Below are 26,267 nucleotides of genomic sequence, written 5' to 3'. Positions count from 1 at the left end.
ACCAGCTGAGAGCTGGCACGACTCCCGTTAAGATCTTTAAGAAGGCCCTAGACCTTTACTAGACTAAGATAATTGATTTTGGAGGGGGACCCTAGTTTGCAAGGACAGTGGCTCTGCTGGGAGCTGAAGGCTTTTTTTTAAACCCATTTTTTATTCATTCTTGGAATATAGGTATCGCTAGAAAGGCCATCATTTATTGTCCATCCCTAGTTGCCCCTGAGAAGGTGGTGGTGAGCCACCTTCTTGAACTGCTGTAGTCCATGTGGTGAAGGTACTCCCACAGTACTGTTAGGTAGGGAGTTCCAGAATTTTGTCCCAGCGACGATGAAGGAATGGTGATATATGTTGGTGTGTGACCAGGAGGGGAACCTGGAGGTGGTGGGGTTCCCATGCACCTGTTGCCCTTGTTCTTCTAGGTTCTGGAGGTCATGGGTTTGGAAGGTGCTGTCGAAGAACCCTTGGCTAGTTGCTGCAGTGCATCTTGGAGATGGTACACTCTGCAACCACAGTGGAGTGTGTCGAATTTCTTGAGTGTTGTTGCACCTGCACTCATCCAGGCAAGTGGAGAGTATTCCATCACACTTCTGACCTGTGCCTTGTAGGTAGGTGGTGGAGAGGCTTTGGGAAGTTGGGAGGTGAGCCACTTGCCGCAGAATACCCAGCCACTGACCTGCTTTAGTAGACACGGCATTTATGTGGCTGGGCCAATTGAGTTTCGGTCAAGGGCGACCCTCAGGATGTTGAAGGTGGGAGATTTGGAGATGGTAATGCCATTGCATGTCTAAACTCCTCTTCAGTCGAGAAGGGCCTGGGAGCAATGGGCCCATTCCGCCTTCCAGCAGACGGATTAGAGCGGGTATCAGTGAAACGCTGTTGCAGGCATAATGCAGCCACCCCTGTCATGCAAATTACCCCATTCCCGTGATTTGGACTTGCAAGAATTTTGGAGCCTGGCTATTTGCTTATTGCCAAGAAACAGCCGGTTAGTTTCCTGCCTAAACTGAGATTGGTTTGCTTCTGGATTTGAGATACTTTGTCATGTTTCTGAAGTAAGGAAGATTTATATAGCGTCTACAGCAGTGAAACAGGCCATTTGACCCAACTGGTCTATGCCGATGTTTATGCTCCACATGCGCCTCCTCCCACCCCTCTTTATCTAACCCTATCAGCGCATCCTTCTATTCCTTTCTCCCTCTCAAGTGTTTATCTAACTTCACTACAACAGTGGCTACACTTCAAAAAGTGCTTAATTGGCTGTAAAGCGCTTTGGGATGTTGGGTGGACGTGAAAGATTTGAGGTGTATGATATGCAGAAAGATATTTGGGATTGATTTATCAAGAAGCGATAGTTGGGCTTGTTGGACATAATGGCCTTTGTCTCTTACTAAAATTTCTTACTGCATGACATTTCCTAAGTGAATTAGCCAAGTGCACATGACTGAAAATGGAATTCTGCTGTAGCAGTCAGCTGGAAAGTACATGTATTATTGGAGTGAGTGTGATATGGCTGTACCTGCATCATCCTATTATTTGCTGGGGTTGGTTCATCAGTTCTGCAGGGAAAGTGGTCTCTCCTCTTTTCCCTTTCTCTTCACTTGTAGTTCGATGTGGGTATCTTCCTATGTTCACCATCCAGTCACAGAGTAAAGTGACCCGAAAGGACCATTTCACTGTCTTCGGTCTTTCACTGCTATACCAGGCTTCTGTGTATTTTCGAAACTTTCCTTTCTGCTGCTAAGGCCAAAGGATGTTGTACACCAGTGTTGCCCAATACATTAGCCACAAGTGGCTAATTGGAAATCCAGATGTGGTTAATTGCATTTTTGAGTAGTCAATAAGAAATTAGTAATAGATACCGTCGTTGGGGAGTGTGTGATCTCTTTACTCATTCCCACGGTGTATGCAGGTGTACATTCACCCTTTGGCACATTTATTGGTAAAACAGTAAGACGAAAAACTGAGTATGCAGGTGCTTTTTGAGCATTGTTTGCTTTACTTCCTTGGTTACTTCTTATTGGTTGTCTGCTAAAATGGTATGTAACACGAGTGAGAACGACAGACTTTAGCACCATGGCAACACGAGCAACATTGTAAGGAGAGTGGAGCTGGTATTGTGGCCAGCTCGGCCAACTGCAATAACCGCTCCAGGCCAGCAGGAGAAAGCGAGCCCAACCAATAACGAGCAGCTCCAACAGAGCACATCATGGCAACGGGCAAGCATGATCCAGCCGCGTTCTGGGTGGGGAGCACGGGCGGGTCTGGCCGTGTCTTGTTGTGAGAGTCAGTGTTCTGAAGTCAAAGTACTGCTCACAACTGCTGGACAAAAGACCTAGAAGCTGCACTATGTGTTGGGCTCGATTTTCCAAGCCCCGAGGAGGCGGGTTTGGAGGCGGGAGTGGTGGGAAAATTGCAGAATCAGGGGGCAGGAACCCATCCCGCCCCCAACCCGCTTCCGTGCCAATGTCCCAGGAGGCGGGTACCCGACCTGTGCTGGGAGCCACCTCCCCGAGGCGGGAAGGGAATTAGTGCCAATTAACTGCCTGTTAACAGGTAGTTAACGGGCAGTTTTTTGCCTAATCCCTATTTTTAGCCCTGAAGTGTGGGCTGTCCGACGGCTCCGAACCACGCCAAGTTAGCGAGGCGGACCGTCGGTCTGCAGGGGTTGGAGGGGTCGAGATGTCCGTTGTGCAGGTGAGTGATGGGTGCATGTGTGCAGAGGTAAGTGTGTGAGGTAAGTGTAAAGTGTTTTAATAAGTTTTACTTACCTTTACTTTCTCCTGCAGGCTTCCTCCCTTCAGGACTCGGAGTCCCTCAGCTCACCGGCACAGAAAGCAGAATGGCCGCTGAACTGTCAAAAGCTGCAGCCTCTGCTTTCTGGTCTGGAGAGATCTCTAACTGAGTCTGAGTAGAAGGACTCAAGTTAGAAGACAGATTGTCAGTGTTTGACAGCTTCACAGAGCTGTCAAACGCTGATTTTTCATCTGTCAAAAGCTCTTGACAGATGAAATGTCAATCACTGACGTAACCAGGTGTCCCTTAATTGGCCTGCTGAGCCTGCTGGGCAGGCTTAACAAGGTCAATCAAGGGAAAATAGCTTGGGTTGGCCACAATTCAATGGAGGCGGGACTACAACCCAAAAAGTGGGAGTCCCGCCTCCAAAAGCTCCCTGACATGAATCTTGTCATTCATGGGAAATGACTTATGAAATAATACTGGGCGGCCTGCTGGTGGTGCTGTCCAGGGAGAGTATAAATACTCGGGCACAGGCCCAGCTTGCTCAGGACATTTTTTAACAGGAACTAGTGAAGGACACAACTAGATCTCCATGTTGAAAAACAGTTGATTAAAGCCTTGTTTAACGCTTAGACCAAGTGCCTAGTAGTTTTCTTACGTCACTCCCCATTGACAAAATCGAGCCCGTTGTGTCTGAGAAATCTATGTCAGAATTCCAAACTGCAAAAGAGAAATACTGCAATGTTTCGCACTGAATGGTAGTAGATGTTTAAGTAAATATACATGTGAAGTACCTTTTATCGGTATTGTGTGTAAAGCGTTTTCTACTAAAATTAGTGCGTGTGGCTAAAACATTATTGCCGTAGCCACGCCTGTGGCTAGTCCTTCAAAACTGGAATGGTTACCACCTGGGTTTGCAGATCACACCACAAAGTGCCTGCTCAAAACACTGTGGCCTAGAAATTCAGTCTGGACACTTTTGGGGCGCTAAAGTCGGGCGCTCGCTAAAGTTAGCGCCCGCCGGAAAGTGTAGGCCACATCGCCGAAATTCAGTAGAGTTGGCCCTAAGTTTGGCCAAGCGCTGAAACTGGCGTTGAAATGCTGTGTTCCGGCGCTAAGCCGGCGATGCGGCCTAATAACGCCGAAGCCGGGCGCAGCGCAGGTGCGGTCATGTTTTGATTGACAGCAGACACCCTGACGCCGGCCAGCTCTTAAAGGGGGAAGGGTCAACTTTGACTGCTGCCACGCCCTGCATACTGGAGCCCTGCAGCTAGGCCTCAGCACTACTGGTGTGCCAAAATAGCGCCTGGAGCAATGGAGAGGGCCCGTGAGCGAGCGCAGCGCTTCTCAGAGCATGCTCTGAGTGTGCTCATTCATGGTGTGGAGAAGAGAAGAGAGATCCTGTGCCCGGACAGTGGCAGGAAGGCTCCCAGGAGCCAGTACAGGAGAGCCTGGGGCAAAATCGCCCGCAGGGTGTCATCCACCTGTGATGTCCCCAGGAGTGCGGACCGATGCCGCAAGAAGTTCAACGACCTCACTCGGATGGTGAAGGTGAGTACCCTTTCCAGTGTCCCCCTCATCCTTGCATGTGCACCTCACATTATGGGCAAAGGGACCTCAAAGGCCTAATGGGCAGCCCTCCTCCCGCAGCAATGGCACCTGCATGTTCATCAATAGCACTTTCTGCACTTAACACACTGGCCAAGCTATTCGACCATGGGAGGCAGTGCACCCAGCAACAGGGCACCACACTGGCCAAGCTATTCCACCATGGGAGGCAGTGCACACAGCGACAGGGCACCACACTGTACTTAGAGGCCGTCCTTTCTCTTGCAGGCCAAGCTGGCGAGCAATGTAAGGAGCCAGGCTGTCACTGGTGGAGGCCGTCCCGAGTACCAGGCGCTCACTGATCTGGAGGAGAGCGTGGCACGACTCGTGCGTGGCCGGGTGACTGGCCCTGTCGCGATCGGCGAGGCGGACCCTGTACTGGTACCCACTGGTAAGGACATGACCGGTTGCACCTCTCTCGTTGCCCTCGCGCTTCAGATCTACATCCTTTCCCACTGACCGACAAATGCACATAATGCACCACTCAGGCCTCCCTCGCTGACGGCCTGTCCTCACTCTAAAGCTACTCTTGTGCCTTCCTGCTTTCAGCTGGTGAGGAGGAGGTGGTCCCTGAAGCGCAGAGAGCCAGGCCCTTGGAGGAGGAGGACGTCGAGGACCAGGAGGAAGGCGGCACATCGGGGGAACCCTCCTCCGCGCCAGGGGATGGCAATGGAGGGGAGACGTCTGGCCTGCAGGAGAGCCAGGGGGAGGTGTTGGAGGGGAGGGCCGAAGCTGGTCCCAGTAGGGTGGACGCACGCGGGAAGGCTCCGGCAGCACGCCGGCCTTCTGCCCAGAGGGGGGAGGTGTTGGAGGGGAGGGTAGAACCTGGCCCAAGTGGGGTCGACGCACGCGGGAAGGGTCGGCCAGCTCGGCGGCCTTCTCCCCGGAGGGAGAGTCCGCCCTCCAGTCCGGACACGGTCCTCGCCCAGGAGGTGCGCGTCCTCGATGAGATGGCGGCGTCTGAGCGGCGCCACCAAGAGTTCATGGGGGTGGTCGAACAGATGCCTCACGCCATTGAGTCCCTGGCTCAGAGTGTGGTGGCTTTCGGGGAATCACAGGCCAGAGGGTTCGAACAACTCACGGCAGCGCACGACAGGGGTGTCCAGCAACTGGCCGCAGCGCACGACGGGTGTGCAGCAACTCGCGGCAGCGCAGGACGCGGGTGTGCAGCAACTGGCGGCAGCGCAGGACGCGACTCGCGAGATGAGTGGTGCCGTCCAGACACTGGCAGAGCTGATGCGGGCACATACCAGGGCAGTTCGGGCACTCACTTCTGCCACACTCGCTGTGGCACGGAGGCATCGCCATGGCACCCGCCGCCCTGCTGCAGCACAGCGGTCTGGCCTCCCCCAGATTGCTGCGCTTGCTACACTGCCAGCCCGGCCGAGTGCCAGTGTCTCTGGCGAGCAGTGCGCACCTGCCATCAGCCAGCTTGCCCCCAATGGTGCTGCCGACACTGCCACTCCCCCAGCCAAGGTGCGACGAGCTGCTGCTAAGACTGATGCTGCCCAGCCACAGCTGCAGCAGTCAGCAGCCGGCCCCTCCCGGGCCAGGCCTCGTCTAGGCCGACCCCCAAGGGCATCTGCCGACACGCTTTGTGGCCCTCATGAGCCTTCCCCCAGCCTCGCCACACCCGCAGGGCCCAGGTTGAGGCGGAGCAGCAGGTCGTCCAGGGGCCGGAGAAGCCTGTCTAAGGACTCGCCCTCTCGGCACACCCATTAGAGTGTGGTGAGAGCGGTTTCTTTTATATTGGGGGGCTTGTGTTGTGGGGGGCATTATTTTGTTAAGGCCGAGGATCAAGGCATTTTTTGTTCTCATGGGGGTGTCTCTGTTGGGGGGGGCTTATTTTTGTAAGGCCGCTGTTGAAGGCCTTTTGGATGGGCAAGTTTTGTTAGTCCTCCCCAGGTTTTGGGAGTGACAGATGTTTTTGACTGTTTTTTGGGGGTCTTGTCTGTTTTTCTGTTTCATGTGGGAAGGGCCCTGAGTTTGTGAAATAAAGCTTTTGATTTATTCAGCATGTCCAGGTGTCATGTTTGAAGTGGTTGTTGCGTTAACCGGCTGAGGGCTTGCGGAGCGGCTGCCTCAGGTGCGTTCATTGCCACAGGCCATTCCCTGACAGGGGGCCTAGAAGTGTCGATCAATAAGCCCCCGGCGGACGGCCCTTGGCCCTTGTCGCTCCCTCCTGGGCTGGTCCTCCTCCTCCTGCTCGTCCTCCTGAGGTGGTGGTGCAATGCCAGGTGGCAGTGCCTGAGTCCTGCGGATAGCCAGGTTGTGCAGCATGCAGCACACGACGACGAACTGGGAGACTCTATCCGGCGAATACTGAAGAGATCCTCCGGAACGATCCAGGCAGCGGAACCGTTGCTTGAGGACGCCTATCGTTTGCTCGATGATGTTCCTTGTGGCTTGATGGCTTTCGTTGTATGCCTCCTCCGCTGGGGTCCTGGGCGCGCGGAGCGGGGTCATGAGCCATGTACACAAAGGGTAGCCCTTGTCCCCGATAAGCCATCCCCTTGGTGGAGGCTGTGCCTCGAACATGTCAGCCACAGTAGTCTGGCGCAGGATAAATGCATTGTGGCTGCTTCCTGGGAAGCGGGCATTGACAGCTAGGATGCGCTGCCTGTGGTCACACACCAGCTGTACATTTAGGGAATGGTAGCCCTTCCAGTTGCGGTAATCCTCGGCATTGTGGATAGGTGCCCGCATAGCCACATGTGCGCAGTCAATGGCGCCCTGCACCATGGGGAAGCCCGCGATCCTGCCAAATCCGACTGCACGCTGCTCCTGCCTCTGTCGGGTCATGGGGAAGGAGATGAATTGGTGTCTCCTCGCGTAAAGTGCATCGGTGACCTGGATGCAGCGATGCGCGGCGAACTGGGAGATGTTCGCTATGTCCGCAGCAGCGGCTTGGAAGGAGCCGCTTGCATAAAAGTTCAGAGCCACCGTGACCTTCACTTCCACCGAGAGAGACGTCCTGCACATCAGCTGTGGACGCAGATCTGTGTGAAGCAGCTGGCAGATCTCTGCAACCACCTCCCTTCTGAAGCGCAGCCTCTTCACACAATGCGCCGCAGTCATGGTGAGATAGGACACCTGCTGCCGGTATTGCCTGAGTGGGTAAGGCCTACGTTGCCGACGCCTGATGGCCCCTCTGCGTCTAGGCATGGCTGGCCCTCTCTCACAGCGTCTGCGAGCCCTTCGCACATAATGCTGCAACTGAGGGTTGGCCCCCCATACAGCCCCCATAATAAAGTTGAGAACAGATAAATCACAATGAATCAAATGTCAAAGCACCGGCCAGAAGCCAAAAATACCTCTCCTATGTTGTCCCAAATCTGTAACCTCTGTCCCTTGGTCTCTGTCCAGAAATCCAAAGCAGTAAAGTCATTGCAGCAAAATGGCTGGGCTTTATAGGTCAGTGTAAGTGCCCTTTAATTTGCGCTCCCCGAGGCCCACAGGGCCTCTTTTGCGTTCCACCTCACAGTTCTTAGCAGCGCCACGCCCACATTGGGCGGGCGCCACTGAATTTCCGGTTTGGGGCGCACAAACAGCGTTGCGCGACGATATGACGTCATAAGCTGCGCGCGCACCTGAGCGGGCGCAAACACTTTGCGCCGGCGCTAAATGTCAACTGAATTTGGGCGTCGGCGCAGATCGGACTGCGTTCAGGCGCTAAGTGTCTAGCGCCGGAAATATAGCCCTTTTATGGCGTTAGCGGCTGGCGCAACCCACTGAATTTCTAGGCCTAACTTTTTTCAGTCATTTCTTTAAACCCTCAAAAAACTGATTTGGCAGCAAGTACAAACTATTTGAATTTTCAGGACTCGCCGGTATTTCAGCTGATGATTACTTGTCGTTTTCTATTAGACAGCACTGTTGTTACACCATGGTTCTCATGCCTTGTTTAGATTTTTAGATGAAACTACACATAAATATATACACACAAATAGGCAGAAATGTCCCTTTAAGGAATATAGTATACATTTTTTTTTACAGACTGTAATTGTCAGATGAAGAATAGTTCATCAAAAGCAATGGTTTACTGCAGTCTGGACTGAGTATGATATGTCGGGAGAAAGGGGAAGGGGTTCCCTGGGATGAATACAATGAAATGCAGAAACTCGTTAAAAGGGCGATCAAGAGGGACAGAGAGAGACCGAGGAAGTAGCATAGTACCAGAGGCTAAACATAATGGTAAAAAATTATTTCAGAACCACACCAGTGAGAGAGCAGTTAGAAAAGAGATGATAGCCATAAAAGCTGCAAACCGGCTCAAACTTGAGGGCAAACACAAAATTAGGAATGATTTACTTTCTCCAAGTATTCACGGGAAGATTTGAACAACATGCCTGCCCCAAACAGGCGACATGAGGAAACATTTTTTTACACAGCAAGTTGTTGTGATCTTAAATGCACTGCCTGAAAGGATAGTGGAAGCAGATTCAGTATAAACTTTCAAAAGGGAATTGGATAAATACTTGAAGGGAAAAAGATTTACAGGGCTATGGGGAAAGAGCAGGGAAGTGGGACTAATTGGATAGCTCTTTCAAAGAGCTGGCACAGGGCTGAATGGCCTCCTTCTGAGCTGTATTATTCTATGGCCTCGAAATTTGAGTAGGCCGGAAACCAGCCACTGCAGGCTGAAGTTAATGGCCACCCGCAACAAGAGTGCATGCAGCACTGGTATTTTGGTGCTGCCTGCTGATTTACATTAGCACAGCACAAAACCTACAGTATAACGCACTGTTGCGAGCGGTAGTCTCAGCAGGAGACCCAATGTAACGTGGCCGTTGTGTCCCTGGAGCGAGGCAGCGTTGTCTTAAAGCTAGCCTATCATTTTAGAAAGAAGTTTTGACCCCTTAAAGGGGAACTGCCTTCTAAAAGGAAAAAAAAAAAAATCATTTAAAAATAGGCAGTCTTTAGCCATTGAAGCTCAACTCTCCTACCAACTGCACCACTAGCCTCACACACTGCTACTTGGACGCCCCCCCCTCCTGCATCACTCATCTGCCACCATCTCTACTAAATTCGAGGCACACCTCCCATTCCTAGCTTCACCTCATCGATTTGGAGGGCGACGGAGTTGGCCATTCTTGGCAGAGGCATGGTTGAGCCCTTAGCCAGCGGTGGGGCTGAAAGGATACAAGATACTGGGATCCTCATACGTTATCCTCCTTCTTGCATCCCACTTCACTTCCCCTTCATCTCACAATATCTTCTGGTTTACAAGGTGCGCATGGTGTAAGCGTGCAGCTCTAGCTTTCCCACCCTCCCCTCACCACAACTCCACCCTTGTGCCTTCCTCATTTCACACACCCAAGAAAACGCAGCCTGCCCAGCCAGTGGTTAACCAAGAAGAGGGAGAGTAGAGTGAAGAAGAAGAAATACCATCACTCGATTTCACATTCCCAGTCACCAGCTTCTCAAGGTCATCCTGCAAGGCTATCTGCAGTGCCAGCAGCCTTCCACCAGCCATGCTGCAGCCACTGGGGTAACACTGCGTGACATCAGTAGAATAGGCAAAGGCAGACACAATACAGTCACTAAGGGAATGCACAAGGGTGATTAGTTGATTTATTGATGTCATATTGGATGGATAGATGTATAAAGTTAAGGAAAGGTAAGGTGTAGGACAAATGTTGAAAGGGGAATTGGGGTTGTCACTGGTACCACAGGCGGATGATTCCATCCCGGAAATCCCGGCCAGAAAGGGGCTGTCTGTGTTGCATCCTTCCTTCCGCTTCCTCCTCTTCTGCATCATCATCATCTGCTTTTTCCTCTTCCCTCTGCGAGTGGATGCAAGAAATCTGAAATAAAAGCAATGCTGGAAAGGCTCAACAGGTCAGGCAGCATCTCGACCTGAGCCATTAACTGTTTCTCTCTTCACGGATGCTGCCTCTTCACGGATGCTGCCTGTCCACGGATGCTGCCTGTCCTGCTGAGTATTTTGAGCAGTTCTTTTGTCTTCTCAGAGGCCTTCCTTTACCATCTGAAACCTTGCAAGCATCCAGCAGCACTCCCTGCACACTTTAAAAGCTTTTAACATCTATTGCACCAAGCCAATACTTCAATAAAATATTTTAAAATGTCCAAAAGCTTAAATCCAAACTGACCTGAAAAATGTGTGTGTTCCTTTAAGAAGCACTGACAGCATCTCTGCAGGGCTGCTTCGCACACGCTTTTCTGTGCGTGCTTAGGACCCAGCTTTGCACACCGATCGACGTCACGATCTGCTAATTTACCTTTGCAGGGGCCAGCGCTGTCAACGGCAACGCTATGGCCCTTACCAAAATGACGGGCGCCATGTCCCGCGCTAGAGGCAGCCGCCATTTGTTCAAGAAAACCATGTTAATGGCCAGCACTAAGGTAAGCAATTTCTAGGCCTCTGATTCTAAACCGAGATACCCTGAGTAAAATCAATGAAATTGGTATAAATGAGATGGAAGGCATAGTAAGGCTAAAAATGCATAAAATTATCAAAGTTGGTTGTCGGGAGTAAACTGGGCAATTATCTATACAATAAGAACCTAGTGAACTTCAATCAACTTGGATTCTAAAAGTAAAGATCCTTCCTGACCAACTTCTGTGACTTTGAGGGAAGTGACGACCCAAAATAGATTGTGGAAAACCCTATGACGTGTTGTACCTTGACTTCTAAAAGGCTTTTGACAAAGTTCCACACAAAAGGCTATTTGTTAAACTCAATGCTATGGGGATTCAGGATAAACTTGGGAATGGAAAATAAATTAGCACGCTGAATAGCAATTGGGAAGGTGGAAATTCAGCTGATTTTCCTCTGCCCACTTGGGTAAAGTATTGGAGGGCTTCCTGCACCCTTGGAACCATACGCCAGCAAGAGTCTGCACCCTTAGGAGAGAAGGGGGAAAGTGGTGATATGTAAAAGCTCAAAAAATATGGGCAAAGGATTCATCCATGACTTGCATATGGCTCTTTTGAGAAATATGAAGATTGTTTCCATTAACTCAAACTGGTGACCATGCAGGAAAATTGTGAATATCTGACAGCGGCGTATCTGTCATATTGAGGTATCATTGATCTGAATTTGGTTCCGACCATCCTTCCAGTCAGAATGCAGGATTGCCTGAAGTGCTTGAATATTAATGCGCAACTGCTGCTGAATATTTATCAATTCCAAGTCTGTTACTCAAGGACAGCTTCGCTGGCAACCTGTTTCATAATCGTAGACTCCACACTGGAATCATTTGTGCAGAAATGTCCCTATGAATAAGGCTGAAATAGCTACTATTTCCTTCAAAAATAATTGTGAACAAGGTGAGTAAAATGCTGAGTTTTAACTGAAGAGTGACAGACACTAACCGATAAATAACCCTACATTTATATAGGATATGGACTGTAGGGTCAATTGAGCTATCCTGGCTGAACTACACCGCAGTGGAATTTGTGTCTAAGTTTTGTGATATTTTTTAATTTTTAGTGTTTGAGAGGCACAGGAATAGTCCATACGGTGCTGGATCTGTGACCATTTTCATTTTACAGGTGCTACAGTGCAGGTGTTGGGAACAGTGATAGAACATGTACATTGCTCAGAGCTCTTGGCAGGTTTAGCAAGCTCTAATGGGAGAGCAGGATGGTGCAGTCTGCTGACAGTTTCGGTGCCCCTCCTTGGTTGAGCCTCGAGGAGAATTGGAGAGCTGGTTTCTTTCCCCATCCCCACCTGCAGTTTGAACTCTGGTATTATTGTCAGGATACTATTGTATCTAACGAGTCAGCCCTGCGCAACCAGTTTCTGAGGCTCTCCGAACCTTACACTGGCAGTGTGTGTTTTACTGCATGAGCATTCTTGCCATTTGATGATCTCTCTCAAACCCAGTGCTTACAGAGTGGATAGTCCGTGGGGAATTGTAGACAGATAACCTATTCCACAGGGTGAGGGAACTCACAGATAATAGTTGATCAAGGTCTCCTGGATTAAATCACTTATTCCATATTAACTCAGTGGAGTTATATAATGGATAGATCATTTTATATTCCTTGAAGTAAAATTTGACACCAAAGCAGCCACGGGATAACAGCAGAAGATTTGTGCGCTGGGAGAGCACGTTCTCAACTGGCACAGAAGCAATGTTGGATTGGCAGAGCAAGTTCTGTGCTAGTTTGTTTCTGGGATGGAATTCCGTGCTCCTCTGCAGTTAGTGAGCTGAAGTACTTGACCTCCATGTCAGGTATAAGCCCAGTAGGAATCCTGATTTGATGCAAAAAGTATTTGACTGAACACACAGTTCAGCAGTATGTGTTTGTCTGGTTTGTGTTTTTTTCCTTTTGGATTGGGAGCAAGGGATGCCCCAAGGGCAAAGGAGCTCAAATTGCATTTTATATTTTTTTTGTTGCAATGTTTACAGTACAATTATTTTGGACATTTTTTTCAGTACTGTATTTCTGACTTTTTTAAAAGATTAATTTCCCCCCCCCCCCATCCAAATTTAGGGAGGTTTGTTTTTAAAGCACCTCAAATGCAGTATGTCATTCCAAACAGCCCTGAGCACACTTACTGTCAATGATCAGGAACCACAATATCAGCTTGCTCCAGTTCAATGGGACAGAGCTTTGTCATCTACAGAAGCACTTGCAGCATGGGGTGTCACTGCCAGTGGTTGTTGGCAACTGCCCTCAACTGTACTGTTATGGTTATTCCTGGCTAGCAGTATAATATTAGGTGACATGTTGCTCACAGATGGATCCAACAGGTGACTGATGCTTTGGGCAACACTTTAATCTCCTTTTACAATGAGTAGCGTGACACACTTGCCCAATGTCATGACACTGATGCATTACCCAAAGTTCAGAGGTGAGTTCCGATGACTACCACTTGCCCATCCTGAAGTTCATCTTGAGTGTCAGTAAGTGATCAGGTTTGTGTTTGTCCTTTTGATGCGTGGAAACCCTTGAAAATGCAAGTATGTTGCACCGTGACTGTATTTTCGCTGCATATGCAAGAGATGCAATTGTAGAATTGTAGGATGCGAACTTGGCACAGATGAGCAGTAAATAGGGAACCAGTTGACAGACAATGCATTATAGCATGCAATTTTGGGTCATCTACCTGGTACATGGTATCTATCAAGCCAGATTCCTTAAAGTATGCCATCTTCTCCTGCATTTGTTCCCAAGACCTGCATGTGCTGTAGACAGTGTTGAACCTGCATGCCACCCTGTGCCAGGAATAGTACAATACCATCCTTTGGGGAATAAGCCTTTGAGTTCCAAATGGGGCAACCTTCCTCGCACAGCAGCACAAGCACTATGGGTTGGGAACAGTGCCACTCCACCACTTATCCAGAGACTTCATTCATACTTTCATATTGGGTTTTCAATCCTTTAGTTTGGGCCCTCACTTCTTCCCATCTGCATACCCTTTACAAAGGCTGAAAACCTTGTGAACCATTTTTGAGCCTTTTACAAAGCATACAGCAGTTCTTAGCAACATATGCGGGCATATCTCTTTACTTTTGCGTAGCAGCTCTTTAAGGGTAGCACACTTGTGATATTCTGTGAGGCTTCCTTCATCATGTTACCTGCGCAAGACTCAGTGCTCAAGAGCATATCCAAAAGAGATTTATTAGCTGGCAGTGCTCACTGTGTTGGCATGGGAATTGGGCTTCACACTCTGTTCCTGGGAGGATTTTAGCCAGGATAGCTCAATTGACTCTATAGTCCATATCTCTCAATTATATACAATTTTTGAAACAATGAGAATTCTTACAAGTGCAGAAACATAGAAGAAAGGAGCAGGAGTAGGCCATTCGGCCCCTCGAGCCTGTTCCGCCATTTAATGAGATCATGGCTGATCATCCAAATTCAGTACCCTGTCCCTGCTTTCTCCCCATATCCCTTGATCCCTTTGGCTGTAAGAAATATATCTAACTCCTTCTTGAATACAGGAAACTTTTGGTTTATCCGGAGGTTATATGTCCGGAATACTTGATCTAACGGCAAAAATCAGGAGCCGTTTTCTATATGTTTTTTTAGTTCTCGTTGCTTTTTTTTTCCCCAGTCAAGCACTGCAAGGTCTGTAGCTGTAGCAACAGCTTCAGCTACAGACGCTTGCCGCTGCAGCCGACTGTTTTGAAGCTGTTGCTAAGCAACAGGGTTTGTTGATTCACACGGAGCTTCTCAGTTCCGTATGTTTAAACATTAATTCTGGTATGTCCGGCACTTTTGATGTTACGGCACCAGCTCGATCCCGTCAGTGCCAGATATCAGAAAGTTTCCTGTATATTTAATGAATTGGCCTCAACTGCCTTCTGTGGTAGAGAATTCCACAGGTTCACCACTCTGGGTGAAGATACTTTTAATCTGTTGTGTGAGGAAAGCTTCAGATTTAACTCCTTGCCATAGCAAACCGGCCCTTAATGGGGGCTTAACAGTTAATTTCATTAGCCTGCCTTGTGCAAAGTTGTGCAGTGAGGATAACATATAACGTTTTGGACTGAATTAGAAACAGACACGCACACACACACACACACAAAAGGAAAATTTGGCGACACAATTTATAAGATTATTTTTATTTAGTGTTGATGGCAGCAGATAAACGGCTGCATATGTGGAAGGTCTGCACAAGGCAACAAGCAGGGACCAGCACTGCTGACCAGTAGATGGTGTAGCAAGGTATTAGGCTGAAGCAGGTAACTTTTGTTACGGACTCCGATTACAGAGCCATCTAAGAGCGAGGTTTGAGATATGCCTTTTATATACTTGTGTATATAACATGAGAAATTGTGGGAGCTGTGACTGCCAGTAAGATCTGGTTTTAACTGAGGACTAAGAGCTTGTTGGAAACGTAACTTACAACTCGTCAATTGTCCAGTGAACCAGAGATGTGAAACAATTGGGTTGAGACATTTGTGCGTCTTGTGGCCAAAATAAAAATTGGCACCAGTGGTGACAACATTGACGTTTGTTGCCAATGGCTCAGCAGCTCCCAGAAGAACTTCGGAAAACCACCTGCCGAGAAACACCTCAACTCATCCAGAGACAGCACCCCTGCCAGATATTACATAATAGTGCTTTTCACCAAGGTCATGGCTGCCATTGGTAGCAGCAAAGAGGCACCAAAGTATTAAGTACAGTATAGAGGGACTAATAAGCATTTAAGATTGTGCAATAGTTTACTGGGATGCATTAACCCTTAAGTTCTGTTTTCTATGCAGTGTAAAAGCTAGGCAGCGTAGATTGTAATTTGAACTGTGGCTTTATAACCAGGGACAATTTTCCTATTTAGACGTAGGATTTACTATTCTCCTCTTTGACATACATGGTGCTCACTATCTTGTTCTGTGCTTATTCCATTTCCTCTCTACTCCATCCATCCCAAATGGGGGAATTCCTATTATTTTTTTGTTTGAAGGCTTATAGGTTTGTAAAATCTAACCAATATTTCAAGAGTTCCTCATATTTAATGAAGTCGGGAAAAGTTCCTTGAATGATGATCACCTAAATTATTTGAAATAATTTAGCACTAGTGAGTCGTGTAGCTGAGCAGTTCACTGGTGATTGTGATGTCTAAGATCCTGTGACTGGTGTTGGTCTCAGTGCTTCACATTATTAGGTGAATTGTTCATTTGCTGTCTGACGTAATAAAATTCACTACGCACTTGGTTTGAGTATAAAGCAAGGCTTTAATCAACTTGTTTCAAAACATGGAGATCTAGTTGTACTTCACTAGGTCCTGTCTTACAAAATGTCCTGGTCAGGCTGGACCCGAGTATTTATACTCCTTGGACGGCGCCACCAGCTGGCTGTCCAGTGTTATTTCATGAGTCTTCCTGGATCATAAGATTCATAACACTGTCCATTCCCAGTAAGCTAAGTGCCAAGTGAGAGTGAGCCGATCTGTATTTCTTAAGGGGAGGGAAAGAGATGAAGGAATACTTGACTGTTATTCTTGCTCCCCTTCAATTGTAATTGCTGCTGATTAACCAACAAACACTGCTGGTAGAAAGGAGAGAGCTTTGACACTAAATGTCCTGCTCTTCCTTTTGAAGCAAGGGTGTGCAGTGGCAAGCGGACTGATGAACCTAAGAGAGCCAAAAGGCAGTTGAGGCCAATTCATTAAATATATTCAAGAAGGAGTTAGATATATTTCTTAAGGCTAAAGGGATATGGGGAGAAGGCAGGGACAGGGTACTGAATTTGGATGATCAGCCATGATCTCATTGAATGGCGGAGCAGGCTCGAGGGGCCGAATGGCCTACTCCTGCTCCTATCTTCTATGCTTCTATGAGATTGCAGAAGAGATAATAAGAATATCAACAACAGAATAAAATATCATGGAGGGGGTGGAGTGGGATTTTAACTATACCTGCCCAGCAGAAACTGGGCGGATGGGCAGTTAAGCCAGCAGGGCCCTAATTCACATATACGAATCAGCGTCTAATGACATCATCATGCCCCAACACCAGTGTTCTGTAAATAATTTATCACCTATGCCTATACTTAACTCCGATCTTTTATAATCAAATAATCATCTAGCTCTTTTTTTTAAAAGACTAGATTGACTGGGACTAACCGCTTTTGTTGTGGGATAACTCAACATATCTGCTACTGGATGGAAGGGGAAAATAATTCTCGTGTTCAGTTTTCCTCGAGGCTTGTTGTGTTTTGGGAATACTGTTTAACTTTTAATCACATTGTAAAGCTCTGGATCATGTTCTCCCCCACCCCCTCAATGTTTTTCTCTGCAATTAGAATAAGTTGCAATCCTCACAAGGTTGTGTACATAGTGATAAAATCATTGATTTCCTTTTTGTGTGCATAAAATTAAATTAGAGTTCTTTTCCTTTTCAGTGCAGTTTGCTGGTTTATGAATATGTGTTCATGAATGTCTTTTACTATATAAAGAGGAGCGCCCGACCACATATAACATTTGGCAAGACCTACCGTTACAATCATGGGAGAGTTATACTCATGCCAAGTATTGCTGCTGATGTAATGATATCATCAATGTTCCGTTCCTCATCAGACCAGATTGGTGATTCACCTGCCTGAACTAGTCTTTACTCTGGCATAGGTGTGGCATTGTAAATGTGGCCTATTGCAAAGTGCTACCATTTGCTGATGTGTGACCGATGTGTTGTACTAACTTTATTGGTAGTCTCTGTAAAAGTGGTCCTTCCATTTCTATCTGGAGGGATGTGATTTGAAACACCTGACTTCCTATTATACAAATCTGTATTTTGATGTAGCAGATGTTGATATCATTCCCAGTTTGTGCAGCTTTCTGTAGTATAGCAATGTTTGATCTAATTGAGTAACTCTGGCAGCCTGATGCACACTGTGAACAAATGGGGGGTGCAGACCTCCTGGGGTCTTTCTCAGCAAAATCAGAAGGCACGGTTCAGAGAGGCCTCCATTTGCTTCTAGAAGCAAAAAAGGCAGTAGCTGACCGTTTTAAGGACTGTTTATTGTAGCATTTTTATGTAGTCACTGTATAATTAAATTCTTTTTTTTGCTCCTTACCCTTGTTGCCTCCGTTTTTATCTCCATCATGGTGCTCTCCTTCACCTGGTAGGGTCTATCCTGTAAATTTTTCCACACCCTCGATCAATGTAGCTCGGCATTTGGAAGCTTGTTTTGCAAGACAGTTTGGATTCCAATGCCAATTGTTCCCTTTTGGACATTGTTTTTTTTTAATTCATTGATGGGATGTGGGTGTCGCTGGCTGGCTAGGCCTGCATTTAGTGCCCATCCCTAATTGCCCTTGAGAAGATGGTGGTGAGCCGCCTTCTTGAACCGCTGCAGTCCATATGGTGTAGGTACACCCACAATGCTGTTAGGAAGTGAGTTCCAGGATTTTGGCCCAGCGACAGTGAAGGAACAGCAATACAGGTCCAAGTCAGGATGGTGTGTGGCTTGGAGGGGAACTTGTAGGTGGTGATGTTCCCACGCGTCTGCTGCCCTTGTCCTTCTAAGTGGTAGAGGTCGCGGGTTTGGAAGGCGCTGTTGAAGGAGCTTTGGCGAGTTGCTGCAGTGCATCTTGTAGATGGTACACACTGCAGCCACAGTGCGCCGGTGGTGGAGGGAGTGAATGTTGAAGGTGGTGGATGGCGTGCCAATCAAGCGGGCTGCTTTATCCTGAATGGTGTCGAGCTTCTTGAGTGTTGTTGGAGCTGCACTCATCCAGGCAAGTGGAGAGTATTCCATCACACTCCTGACTTGTGCCTTGTAGATGGTGGAAAGGCTTTGGGGAGTCAGGAGCAGAGACACTCACCGCAGAATTCCCAGCCTCTGGCCTGCTCTTGTAGCCACAGTATTTATATGGCTGGTCCAGTTCAGTTTCTGATCAATGGTAACCCCCAGGATGTTGATAGTGGGGGATTCAGCGATGGTAATGCCATTGAATGTCAAAGGGAGATGGTTAGAGTCTTGCTTGTTGGAGATGGTCATTGCCTGGCACTTGTGTGGTGCGAATGTTACTTGCCACTGTGGGGGGGGGGGGAGGAGGAGGTCGTGTGCTGCTGCAACTGGGACCATCAAAGTAAGCAGCACTGGAATCGGACCACTGAGACTAGCAGTCGAATTTGGGATTCTTTACCCAATGTCTGCCTCCAGCCCATTTCTTCAAAGATACTGGGCCATATTACGAACATGCAAAATTGATAGGCAAGAAAAGACCAGTTGGTCCATCAAGCCTGCCCCACATTCATGATGACTGGAACATCATGACTAAACACTTCCTCCCTCCTTCCCACCCAAACCACCACCCCCCCCCCCCCTCTCGCTCCTGGGAGAGGCAAACAACCAGAGAAAAAACCTAGGGCTAATAAGGGGAAAAAATACTCTGGAAAATTAATCTCCAACCCCCTCAGCTGATCAAAAGCAGTCCAGGAGATCTCATGGACCAAGTATCATAGTATCACAGTGCCTCTGTTAATGAGTATTATCCATAAAGACACTTCTGGTATGATCTCTGCCCCAGAAATGTTAAATATGTTTGCACTTGACATTCGCAGGGAAGTATGTGTATGTTAAAAACTGCTAATGGGTAAAATTGCCACTCCATGAAGCTGATGATGCAGCACATTGTGGTATTGCTGCTGCTTAAGCACCGAGCATTAGGATACGGCATAAACCCAGAATTACTCACCTGCTGAATTTCTAGTGTCCTCGGTGTGGGGTATATAGAAATCCTGACTTTTTGTCCACAGGAATGAAGAGAAAAGCTTACGATAAATCACCCTGGGATTATTTGCACACAACATCGTAAAAAGAGGCTGCTCATCCTGTGACTCAGTCACCTGGTTCCACTCCATGAACCATTTCCCAAAGGACGAGGAGAAGAAATTAAATGGGAACTGAAGTATTTACTGAAAATCATTTAGTTCTCAGTCTGCAAATTAATCTTAACTTGTTTCCACACACACAGATCTTTGAAGATTATTTTTTTACTCTTCTTGTGCGGAACAGATGCTTACCAGATGTACGCTGGCAAGTATAAAAATGCTCACTCCGATGTTGAATGTTATTTAGCCTGTCATTGGAGGCTGGATAAAATTTATTAGCCAGGTTTCAATGGTAACAGTAAATTTGTCCCATCCTTTATCAGTAAAGCGCCCCGCTGTGCCTCCAGCTGTACATAAATGCATTCAGACTGCCACACTACCTAAAATAGGGATGTTTCAAATCTGGTACTTTAATATTCATTATTGTAATATTAACAAACACTACTGCAGCAGATTGATGTGCAGTTGATAGCTGGACCTGTTAAAAATGCCTTTGAACAATAGTTTGCTAATGCACAAATGCAGGAGTCAATTTATAAACGGTCACTACCTTTGTAAGAATGTTGGCAAGCCTTTTCCATTTGGAGAGTAAGGAAATCTATGCACCACCTTTGCTGCAATGACTCCACAGGGAAGTGATGCAATAGCGGGTGTTTGATGAATCTTTTGCCATTTGCCTGAGGTGGCACGCGGAAGCAAGGCACCATCTCTCCACGTAATTAGCAGAAGAAGAAAGCAAAGTGTCTGAGGGTTGTCCAACCTTCACTCGGTGCTGGCGTTGTGAGAAGGGTATTAACCCATTTTTTATGAAGAGGTCACCTGCCCACCACCTTGGCTAGAGAATACTAAGTGATATGGGGAAGGAGCTGGAGTGACAATGAGCGCAACAGCCAATATTATCATGATCACTTTGAAGGGGATAAGGCAGAGTGGCAAATAATTTTAAACCTTGCGTTGTTGCACTCATTTTAGAACTCTCTCAATCACCTTTCTGGAGAAGGCTCTGCTAAGTGTCGTACTTTACAGTTAAGTCCTTGTTGTGAGGCAATGACGTGGTTATGCAGCACGCGTTACATTTCAGACCACACATCAGAGAGAATTTTCCTACACGGAAAAGATGAAACTTGAGAGAAAACTGTAAAGGATGCATTGCGTTGAATGCCTCGAGATGGAAGCAGTGAGACAGTTACTGCTGTTCTGGCTGAACTTGTGAGATTTTGTAACACACGTTTTTACTAATGCACATTTGATCAAATAGTTGTACGGCACAACTTTCATCTGTGCAAAACAGTTATGTTTTGCACCAAAGCAAGATGGGCAATAGAACACAATAGCAAAATACTGCGGATGCTGGAAATCTAAAATAACAACAGAAAGTGCTGGAAACACTCAGCAGGTCCGGCAGCATCGAGGAGAGAGAAACAGAGTCAACGTTCCCAGTTGAACCCTTCGGCCTGACCTGCTGAGTGTTTCCAGCACTTTCTGTTGTTGTTTATGGGCAATAGAACAACTGTGTGACAGTCACTTTAATGAATATTTTCTGAAATTGTGCAAGACTACCTGGAGGGGCATGAACCTGAATTTATATAGCGCCTTTTCGTCCTCAGGATGTCCCAAAGTGCTCCACAGCCAATGAATTACTTTTGGAGTGTAGTCACTGTATTAATGTAGATAAACACACCCAATATGCTCCAGTTGCAGTATAATCGCAACTGATGTGAATCCAGATTTTTAAATCTTTTTTTGCTGAACCACCTTTAATACTAAAGGTTCAGCTTAGAATTTTAAAGAGCTTCTTTCCAACTTTAACAATATCACTGGCAGTTGAAGACCGACGAACAGAGTTCTGCGCATGCATTTAAGAATGGAACTCTGCTTTCTCTGATTTGCAAGTGGACAGTATAACTGGCACTGTGTATTGTATCGCTCTTAAAAAAATAAAAAAAAATAAAAAATGCTACTGATATCCTATTGGTGCCAACAGTACAACTGCAGATATAAGTGAGCCGGATGTCTCAGAAATAACACCGTAAGCACGTAGTGACAGTGCTGAAATAAAAACAGAAAATGCTGGAGATACTCAGCAGGTCAGGCAGCATCTGCGAAGAGAGAAACAGAGTTAACGTTTCAGGTCGATGACCTTTCGTCAGAACTAGAAAAAAGCAGGAAATGGAACAGATTTTTAAGCAAGGGTAGGAGCTGGGAAAGGGGGGAGGGGATGAAAGGACAAAAGGGAAGGTCTGTGATAGGATAGAAGGCAGGAGAGGTTAAGAGATATTCAAGGCAAAAGGAGATGGTAATGGGACAGGTTAAGAAACACTTGCTTAAAAATCTGTTCCATTTCCTGCTTTTTTCCAGTTCTGACGAAAGGTCATCGACCTGAAACGTTAACTCTATTTCTCTCTTCACAGATGCTGCCTGACCTACTGAGTGTCTCCAGCATTTTCTGTCTTTATTTTGGATTTCCAGCATCTGCAGTATTTTCTTTTTGTATTAGTGACAGTGCTGATCTGATTTAAGCAGAGTATTTATACAAAGTATAGAATGAGCACAAAGCCATTCTGCTCAACAAGCCTACTCTTAATGCAGTATGTTCATTTTACAAGCTGCACTGACTAGGACTCCAAAGGGAGGTCAATAACCAGAGGTAAAACTTCCAAAAGGTGAAAATTGTGTGAGCATTTTCCGTGCTCCCTGAACAAAAACTAAAGGTTATCCATCCAAACACTGGAACCGACATTATTTAAGGCTGACTGGTGGCATTTTCACTGATGACATTCCGTAGTTGCCATGCTAAAGGAATAACCATTTTAGTAAGGACAGCTATTGTATTGAAAGTAATGCTGATACAGGTTTATATAAAGAAGGGCCTTCATCTGAAGAAACTGGTGAGAAAGTTAATTTTGCTTTATTAAAATATTTCAATTCCACAGTGTTCTGTATGCAGGGTGATGAGTATGGGATATTCCATATGATTAATTAGACCATTTTTTGAGACATTTCTGAAGCATGTGCATTTAATTCCTATCTAAATTTATATATATTTGAGTTTGAAGGTTGGGTAACATTTGGCTGACTGAGCCTTTCCCCCCTGGAATTATTCAGCGTTTTCTTTTAACAGTTACCTGTGATTATTCACGTCCCTTCAGAGATTAATTTAGGTGAAGCCCATGACCATACAAGTTATTGTTTATGGTTTAGCCCACAGGAAAATTAGAGCAACCCAAAGCCATAACATTTCCCTGAATACACAGAACCTGTTGGCACAAACAAAACTAATATGTATTCTTCTTGTTATTCTGGTATGGAACTGCTAGTGCTGGTGCATACATGATATCAAGATGGTATTCCCTCTGTTTTCCCCCAGAGATTACACTGAAGTGTTGTCTCCTTACTCTGACCTCTTCTGTCCCAAGTACACTATGCAAGATTCTAATGTACTTCCTGCTACACTTGGATCCGAGCAAGCACTAAAGTGCAGGAATATGTTTGTAACCAATTTTATTAAACTTCTAATTATATGGTGATGATGAGTAAAAAATAAAATGTGTTTGAAATGGAGTGGTGTAAATTGGGGTTCTTGATGACGTTAGTAAGTACAGGAGCATACATGGACGTCACAAATGATCCTGCTCGTAACACAGACGGTTTCCCTGCAGAATCGTGCAGAACAGTGTGGTCTAGTGTTGGTGCATTCACTTTAAATCACCAAAATGAATGATGTATTCCAGGGTGTGGTGGTGGGGGGGAGGGGGGGGCAGTGGGGGAAGGAAGGAAGAAATATTATGTATTATAATGTCATTGCAGCTATATTTCAAATTGATTTTCTTTCATACTCGCACCCTCTCCCCTACCCTCCAAACACACTCTGATCAGCCTATCTCTGAGTTGGCATTTTGTAATGGGCATATGGTGAATGCCTCAAAGATGACTTAATTTTTGCAATGTAATCTGTGTTGTGAAAGAACTTTAAGTTGTGTTTGGAAAAAGGGGGTGGGGGGTGGAGAGAGAGATTACTGATATGTCCACAGTTGTTATTGGCTGATAAATGTCCCAATGAGGAAATTGCTAATTTTTTCCCTCAAACCTTGTCATGCTTGATCTTGTTTCCTCATTGAACATGTAAACGAGCTTCAGCAAGTAATGCCCTGTTAAATAATGATAATGTGACTGTTCCTTTCTAGATACATGTGACGACTGCTGAAGATGTCAGATAGTGTTGATGCTGAAGAGAAACCACCAGCTCCTCCCTTGAGAATGAACAGTAATAATCGCGATTCATCTTCCCTTAACCACGGCTCGAAGCCTCTCCCACTGGTTCCTGAGGAGAAGAACAAGAAAGCCAGACTTCGCTCAATCTTCCCAGGAGCAGGAGATAAGAGTAAAGTATCAGCCCCTCTACTGTGTTTCTAAAGTAGATTCCTTGCAAGGTGAAAGGAAGATGAAAAGACTTCTATATTTGATGCGATGAGGCTAAGATTTAATCCTTGGCCTGTGCATTCCTTGGCCTGTGCAAAGTTAATTAACTTAGCTACTCTGTGCTGGGGTTATGTAGGTATGCTATATTTGATCTCAGTGTTTCTGATTTAGGGAGGGGAAAAATCATCAAGCTTTTGAGTACTACCTGAGGAGCGCTGTTGGAAAGTGTAGGTGTGTGGTTGTTGGGTGAAGGCAGGACATGGCTTGGCTGTGATGCTTCCAACCCATCCCCTTTGCCTGTTGTCATTCACTATTTTAGTTCACACAGGAAGAATGACACTTGTATGAGGCCATAGGGTAACCAATGCCTGTGAAACCCTAGCCTAGTGTGAGCCTTTAGAGCGGACCTGATTGGAGCGAGGCAGCACTGGAGGTAAACAAAAACGGCAGGGAGGCTCGAGAGGTCCCATAGCGGACCTGATTGGAGCGAGGCAGCACTGGAGGTAAACAAAAGCGGCAGTGAGGCTCGAGAGGCCCCATAGCGGACCTGATTGGAGCGAGACAGCACCGGAGGTAAACAAAAATGGCAGGGAGGCTCGAGAGGTCCCATAGCGGACCTGATTGGAGCGAGGCAGCACTGGAGGTAAACAAAAGCGGCAGCGAGGCTCGAGAGGCCCCATAGCGGACCTGATTGGAGCGAGGCAGCACCGGAGGTAAACAAAAGCGGCAGCGAGGCTCGAGAGGCCCCATAGCGGACCTGATTGGAGCGAGGCAGCACCGGAGGTAAACAAAAGCGGCAGCGAGGCTCGAGAGGTCCCATAGCGGACCTGATTGGAGCGAGGCAGCACCGGAGGTAAACAAAAGCGGCAGTGAGGCTCGAGAGGCCCCATAGCGGACCTGATTGGAGCGAGACAGCACCGGAGGTAAACAAAAGCGGCAGCGAGGCTCGAGAGGCCCCATAGCGGACCTGATTGGAGCGAGGCAGCACCGGAGGTAAACAAAAGCGGCAGCGAGGCTCGAGAGGCCCCATAGCGGACCTGATTGGAGCGAGGCAGCACCGGAGGTAAACAAAAGCGGCAGTGAGGCTCGAGAGGCCCCATAGCGGACCTGATTGGAGCGAGACAGCACCGGAGGTAAACAAAAGCGGCAGCGAGGCTCGAGAGGCCCCATAGCGGACCTGATTGGAGCGAGGCAGCACCGGAGGTAAACAAAAGCGGCAGCGAGGCTCGAGAGGCCCCATAGCGGACCTGATTGGAGCGAGGCAGCACCGGAGGTAAACAAAAACGGCAGCGAGGCTCGAGAGGCCCCATAGCGGACCTGATTGGAGCGAGGCAGCACCGGAGGTAAACAAAAGCGGCAGCGAGGCTCGAGAGGCCCCATAGCGGACCTGATTGGAGCGAGGCAGCACCGGAGGTAAACAAAAACGGCAGCGAGGCTCGAGAGGCCCCATAGCGGACCTGATTGGAGCGAGGCAGCACCGGAGGTAAACAAAAACGGCAGCGAGGCTCGAGAGGCCCCATAGCGGACCTGATTGGAGCGAGGCAGCACCGGAGGTAAACGAAAACGGCAGCGAGGCTCGAGAGGCCCCATAGCGGACCTGATTGGAGCGAGGCTCGAGAGGCCCCATAGCGGACCTGATTGGAGCGAGGCTCGAGAGGCCCCATAGCGGACCTGATTGGAGCGAGGCTCGAGAGGCCCCATAGCGGACCTGATTGGAGCGAGGCTCGAGAGGCCCCATAGCGGACCTGATTGGAGCGAGGCTCGAGAGGCCCCATAGCGGACCTGATTGGAGCGAGGCTCGAGAGGCCCCATAGCGGACCTGATTGGAGCGAGGCTCGAGAGGCCCCATAGCGGACCTGATTGGAGCGAGGCTCGAGAGGCCCCATAGCGGACCTGATTGGAGCGAGGCTCGAGAGGCCCCATAGCGGACCTGATTGGAGCGAGGCTCGAGAGGCCCCATAGCGGACCTGATTGGAGCGAGGCAGCACCGGAGGTAAACCAGTCTCCGAGCTCAGAGGGAGGGAAGTAAAAAGTAATCGAAGTGTGACGTCACCAGGAAGCAGGTAAGTGATTGGTTGGTGAGTATTTCTCTCTTTTTAAACTTTAACCCTATGGTTTATAGTTTTTAAGGTCTCTGTGGTGTTGCGGGGACTGTTGGTAAACCAGGCCCCTTAAGTATAGCATTTAACTGTAGTGTAATTGGTGGGATTGATTTGATTTAATTTAATTTCAATTAATTAAAGGGTA

The 26,267-nt window shown here is 47.5% G+C and overlaps 1 protein-coding gene across 7 annotated transcripts in view; it reads left to right on the top strand.

The window, feature by feature from the left end:
- LOC147125257 (serine/threonine-protein kinase PAK 3) overlaps positions 1-26,267 on the top strand; it is a 249,801-nt gene that overhangs the window by 112,044 nt on the left and 111,490 nt on the right. For 6 of the 7 annotated variants that reach the window (XM_085999975.1, XM_085999972.1, XM_085999946.1 and 3 more), the window contains one exon: positions 23,786-23,982. In XM_085999975.1, coding sequence (XP_085856101.1) covers positions 23,808-23,982 — 175 coding nt within the window. In that variant the 5' untranslated portion in view covers positions 23,786-23,807. Of the gene's footprint in view, positions 1-19,744; positions 19,799-23,785; positions 23,983-26,267 lie in introns of all 7 variants that reach the window. The other variant, XM_085999955.1, reaches the window with a different exon arrangement.

This window comes from Somniosus microcephalus, chromosome 1 (assembly GCF_052327205.1).
Source record: "Somniosus microcephalus isolate GS21.2 chromosome 1, FLI_Smic_1.0, whole genome shotgun sequence".
Lineage (NCBI taxonomy): Eukaryota > Metazoa > Chordata > Chondrichthyes > Squaliformes > Somniosidae > Somniosus > Somniosus microcephalus.
This window is presented reverse-complemented; position numbering and strand designations above follow the sequence as displayed.